The sequence below is a fragment of the Colobus angolensis genome, unplaced genomic scaffold (assembly GCF_000951035.1).
Source record: "Colobus angolensis palliatus isolate OR3802 unplaced genomic scaffold, Cang.pa_1.0 Scaffold24, whole genome shotgun sequence".
Taxonomy (NCBI): Eukaryota; Metazoa; Chordata; class Mammalia; order Primates; family Cercopithecidae; genus Colobus; species Colobus angolensis.
Window position 1 is genome coordinate 11,308,617 of NW_012115599.1, and position 6,262 is coordinate 11,314,878.

General features: G+C 40.2%; 1 protein-coding gene across 3 annotated transcripts in view; it reads left to right on the forward strand.

The window, feature by feature from the left end:
- Window positions 1-6,262, forward strand: part of SLC26A8 (solute carrier family 26 (anion exchanger), member 8) — an 87,666-nt gene that overhangs the window by 12,775 nt on the left and 68,629 nt on the right. For all 3 annotated transcript variants that reach the window (XM_011945363.1, XM_011945364.1, XM_011945365.1), the window contains exon 3: window positions 817-956. In XM_011945363.1, coding sequence (XP_011800753.1) covers window positions 817-956 — 140 coding nt within the window. The remainder of the gene's footprint in view (window positions 1-816; window positions 957-6,262) is intronic.

Here is a 6,262-nt window from a genome sequence, read left to right on the forward strand (position 1 = left end):
TGGAGATTGCCACATGTACACAGGGGAACAAAACTGCATCTAGTTGAGATCTACTGGGCTAAAGGATAATAAAGTCTTATTTTATAAAGTTGTTTCTTTACATAACTAAGTCCTTAAGCACAGGACTTCATATTCTGTATTTTCTACTAATTTCTACATATCACAAGTCAAGGCCAGACAGGGAGTAAATGTTTGGTAAAAATTTTAGTGCCATGCTCTCCTCTCCTCCACAGAGGGTCATAATTAGAAAGAACACACTTTGTGTATCTGCCTCGCACTTGGGGACTCTCCTAATTGGGAATGACATGAATGTGTTAACTGCCCTTCCACCTATCAATGTCACACCTCAAAACACTGTCCTTGTCAAGAGAAAACAACAGCAGTCCATTTTTCTCCTGGAAAATTGGTAGGTTTAATTCTTCCCAAACATCCTATGAAAACACAGAACTGATTACATGCTGGACGTGTATGGCTTAGTTCTTGACATATACATAGCACTTGGTTCTGAAGCTAAGATGATTTAGTCCCCCAGGGAACATGTGGTGATGTCTGGAGACGTTGTTGTTGTTAGCTGTCACAGCTGAAGGAGGGAGTTCTACTGATATCAAATGTGTAGAGATGAGGGATGCTGCTAAACATCCTGCAATGCACAGGACAGCCCAACAACAAAGAATTATCTGGTCCAATATGTCAAACTGTCAGTAGTGCTGACAAGACTCTGCTTTTTCTTGGCTACGTGGGCCAAATGCCTTTTATTGGCTATGCGGGCATTTTCTTTGGAGAAACTAACCAAGTCTCTGCTCTTCTTTCACACAGCTGCTCATGGCACAGGTTCCTACGATGCATACTTACAATCTTTCCCTTCCTAGAATGGATGTGTATGTATCGATTAAAAGATTGGCTTCTTGGAGACTTACTTGCTGGTATAAGTGTTGGCCTTGTGCAAGTTCCCCAAGGTAAGGAAGATATGAAGCCTGTTCATCCAAAGACAATGTATCAGACCTTGTCCACATGCCCAGGGTAAACAATTACTTGTGCTAGATGAATAGAAAAAAAAATTGAATTTTATTCACAGCATTACCATTTGTTCCCTTATCTGCCAGATTTCTAATGTCTCCAGGGTGGTTCCAAAAGACTTGGTTTAGTTTAGACCCCTGAATGCTTTCCAGAATACTTGTAACATCCACTCTTTGTTATTTTTTTCCTTAACTAGTTATTTCATACTCATGACTATAATACATCTCACTTGGCATTGGTTTTACCTAGAAAGGGGAAGGATAGGCTGGGCACAGTGGCTCATGCCTGTAATCCCAGCACTTTGGGAGGCCAAGGCAGGCAGATTGCTTGAGCTCAGGAGTTCCAGACCAGCCTGGCTAACATGGTGAAACTCTGTCTCTACAAAAAAATACAAAAATTAGTGGGGCCTGCTGACTTGTGCTTGCAGTCTTAGTTATTTTGGAGGCTGAGGTGGGAGGATCACCAGAGCCCAGGAGGTTGAGGCTGTAGTGAGCAGTGATCACACCACTGCACTCCAGCCTGGGCAACAAAGCAAGACCCTGTCTCAAAAAAGAAGAAAAAGGTAAAGGATAGGAAACACAGCATGCCAGCATCTCTCCAGCAAGTGACAAGCAATCCAGTGCCCACTCTTTGGTCTTCCAAGTAACAGTTCAGATGTAAGACAACAAGATCACACAGATAGGTGTGGGAGCTTATCTGGGCTTTACAAACTCATTTCCCGAATAGGAATCAACAACTCTTGTAACAGTTCCATAAATATTGCTTCCAGAGTCCCACAAGGGACAAGTCCAGTTTAAGAGTCACTATGCTCAGAGAATCCCAAAGGTAGGGCTTCCAACTGGATATATCTTTCATTCACAGTCCTCTTGGTCCAGATGGAGTATACTATTTGGGCTCGTTTTTACCATAAGCAATTCTGCCTGGTAACACAGTTGCCATTCTACCATTATAAAGTTTCCAGGGAAACAGAGCTAGAAAGTTAACCCAAGATCAAATTCATCCTCAAAAAATAGAATGGGTTTTATAAATCCTTTACTCACAGTAGTTTATAGTTCCCTAGATAGTCTTTAAACACCTCCATTTCTCTATTTTTCTGAGGCCCAGCAGGCAGGGTTGAAGCTTGTGATCAGGCAGGCTGTGGATAGCACAAAAGAGGTCAAGAACATAAACAAGTTGTGGCTGAAATCCAACTCTAGTACAGCACTGGGAAAACAGATGACTTTTTAAATCTTTATTTACTTATTTGTTTCTAAATTATCAAATAATAAAATTGGCTTTTTTTCCCTTTTGGTGTATACTCAGATTGATTTTAACACACATGGCTGGGACTGATGGCTTATGCCTGTAATCCCAGCACTTTGGGAGGCCTGGGCAGGCAGATTGATTGAGATCAGGAGTTTGAGACCAGCCTGGGCAACATAGCAAAACCCCATCTCTACTAAAAATACAAAAATTAGCTGGGCATGGTGGTGTGCACCTGTAATCCCAGCTACTTGGGAGGCTGAGGCAGGATAATTGCTTGAATCCAGGAGGTGGAGGTTGCAGTGAGCCAAGATTGTACCACTGCACTCCAGCCTGGGTGACAGAGCGAGACTCCGTCTCAAAAACAAAAACAAACAAACAAAAAAACACACAGATATAGATTTGTGTAATCACCACCACAATCGATGCAGAGCAGTTCCATCACCTCCAGAACTCTCATGCCATGCTTTTAAAGTCACATCTCCCTGCCGATCTATAACCCTTAGCAACCATTGATCTGTTCTCTAGCACCATAATTCTGTCTTTTTGAGCACATCATATAAATGGAATCATACAGTATGTAAATTTCAAAGGTTGGCTTCTTTCATTATGCATTATGCCTTTGAGATTCACGCAAATTGTGTGTATCAATAGTTCATTTTTATTGCTTAGTAATATTCTACTATACGGATATATCAGAGCTTTTTGTTAATCCATTCACTTGTGGATAGAGATTGTGTTTCCAGTTTTGGTCTCTCACAAATGAAGTTGCTATGAACATTCATGCACAGGTTTTGTGTGAACATAGTTTTTATTTTACTAAGCTGGAGCTGGATTGCTGGTCACATGGTACGTGTATGTTTAACTTTATAAGAAACCACCGAACTGTTTTCCAGAGTGGTTTTCACTACCATTTTACATCCCTACCAGCAAAGCATAAGAATTTCATTTCCTCCACATCGTCATGAGCATTTGATATTGTCAATATTTTTAAAATTAAACTTTCTATTTTGAGATAATTATAGATTCACATGCGTTTGTAAGCAACAACAGGTAGAACCCATGTACCCTTTACTCAGTTTCCCCAAATGGTAATATCTTGCAAAACTATGGTTCAGTCTCACAACCAGGATATCAGCATTGTTTCAGTTCAAGATAGAGAACACTTTCACCACCACAAAGATCCCTCAAGTTGTCTTTTGTTTTTGTTTTTATTTTGTTTTGGTTTTTTGAGACAGTCTCCCTCTGTCGCCCAGGCTAGAGTGCAGTGGTGCGATCTTGGCTCACTGCAAGCTCCACCTCCCTGGTTTACACCATTCTCCGGCCTCAGCCTCCCAAGTAGCTGGGACTACAGGCGCCCGTCACTACGCCCAGCTAATTTTTTTTTTTTTTTAATTTTTTTAGTAGAGATGGGGTCTCACCGTGTTGGCCACAATAGTCTCGATCTCCTGACCTTGTGATCTGCCTGCCTCAGCCTCCCAAAGTGCTGGAATTACAGACATGAGCCATCGCGCCCGGCCAAGTTGTTTTTTTTATAGCCACCACTACCTGCCTCCTGTCCAGCAATCATTAATATGTTCTTCACTTCTACAATTTTAACATTTCAAGAAAGTTATCTAAAGGGAATCATACAGCATATAACCCTTTGGTATTGGGTTTTTTTCACTCATAATTCTGTGGAGATTCATCCAGATTATTGTATATATCAATTGTTTATAACTTTTTAAAATTAATTATTTATTTATTTATTTTTGAGATGGAATCTCACTCTGTCACGCAGGCTGTAGTGCAGTGGTGCTATCTTGGCTCACTGTAAGCTCCACCTCCCAGGTTCACACCAGTCTTCTACCTCAGCCTCCCAAGTAGCTGGGACTACAGGCGCCCACCACCATGCCCGGCCAATTTTTGTAATCCACCCACCTTGGTCTTCCAAAGTGCTGGGATTACAGGCATGAGCCACTGCACCTGGCCATAACTTTTTATTTTTGAGTAATAGTCCATGGTATAGTTAAACATTTACCCACTGAAGGATATCTGGATTGCTTCCAGGTTTTAGTATTACACATATAGATGATATGAACATTCATGTGCAGGTGTTTTTGTTTGGTGGTGGTGGTTGTTGTTGCTGTTGTTGTTTTTGAGAGGCAGTCTCGCTCTGTCACCCAGGCTGGAGTGCAGTGGCACAATCTCGGCTCACTACAAACTCTGCCTCCTGGGTTCAAGCAATTCTCCTGCCTCAGCCTCCTGAGTAGCTGGGATTACAGGTGCACACCACCATGCCCAGTTAATTTTTGTATTTTAGTAGAGACAGGGTTTCACCATGTTGGCCAGGCTGGTCATAAACTCCTGACCTTAAGTGACCACCTGCCTTGGCCTCCCAAAGTGCTGGGATTTCAGGCGTGAGCCACAGTGCCTGGCCTCATGTGCAGGTTTTTAAAATAAATGTTAAGTCTTCATTTATCTGGGATAAATGCTTAGGAGTGTAGTTGCTGGAGTATATAGGAGTTGCCTGTTGCCTTTTTTCACCAACCTGTTTTCCAGAGTGGCTTAACATACTACATTCCCACTAGCAATCTATGAGTGATCCAGTTGCTCTGTATCCTCACCAACATTTGATGTTGTCACTATTTTTTATTTTAGCTATTCTGATAGTCATGTAGTGATATCTCATTGTGGTTTTAGTTTGCATTCTCTTAATGGCTAGTGATATTTAACATCTTTTCATATGCTAATTTCCATCTGTTATTTTCATAAAATGGCTCTTCACGTCTTTTGCCCATGTTCTAGTTAAATTCTGTTTTTACTATTGAGATCTGAGCATTTTTTGTAGATTCTGGATACTAGTTATTTTTTGTCTTTCAGGTTTTGCAAATATTTTCTCCCAGTCTGGAGCCTGCCTTTTCATACTCTTAACAGTCTTCCAGAGCAAAAGGTTTTGATTTTGATAGTCTCATTTTTAGTATCTTTTATTTTAGCCATTCTAAGAAGTATGTAGTGGTATCACATCATTGTTTTAATTTGCATTTCCCTAATGCTTAATGAGGTTGAACATCTTTTCATGTGCCTAACTTGCTATCCTCATATCTTCTTTGAAGGGTCTGTTCAAGTACTTGGCCTATTTTTCCATTGAGGTTTTATTTTTTTCTTGTTGTTAATTTTTGAGCTTTTGTTTTGTTTTTAGAGATAGGATCTTGCTCTGTCACCCAGGCAGGAGTGCAGTGGTGTGAACATAGCTCACTGCAGTCTTGAACTCCTGGCCTCAAGCATCCTCCTGCCTTGGCCTACTAAAATGCTGGGATTATAGGCATGAGCCACCATGCCCGGCCTCAACACCATTTTTAAAGAATATCTTCCAGTGAATTGTTTTTGCACCTTTGTTAGAGATCAAATAGGCATCTTTTGTGCGAGTCTCCTTCTAAATTCTCTTCATTCTGTTCCACTGATCTATGTGTCTATCCGTTTACCAATACCATGTCTTGACAGTGAGTTTGAAGGTTGGGTGATATGCTTCCTCCAGCTATTTTTTTTCCAAAATTGTTTTAGCTATTCTTCCATATTCATTTTATAATCAGCTTATCTAAATTTACCAAAAAAGGTTTCTGTTTAGATTTTGATAGGTATTCCATTAAGTCTACAGATTATTTCAGGGAGAACTGGCATCTTTATTATGTTGTCTTCCAATCCACGATTATGGTGTCTCTCCATTTATTTAGGACCCTTGATTTCTTTCATCAGCCTTTTGTAGCTTTCAGCATACAGATCCTACATGTTTCGTTAGATTTGTGCCAAAGTATTTCATTTTGGGGGTTTAAATGATGGTTCAGTCTCCAATTATTCATTGTTTGCATATAAAAATACAATTGATATTTGTGTGTTTTTCTTGTATCCTGAAACTCCTTTATTAGTTCTAAGAAGTTTTTGTAGATTCCCTGGAATTAAGTACGTTGACAATCATGTCATCTGTTAATAGGGACAGTTATGTTTATTTCTTTTTTTTTTTTTT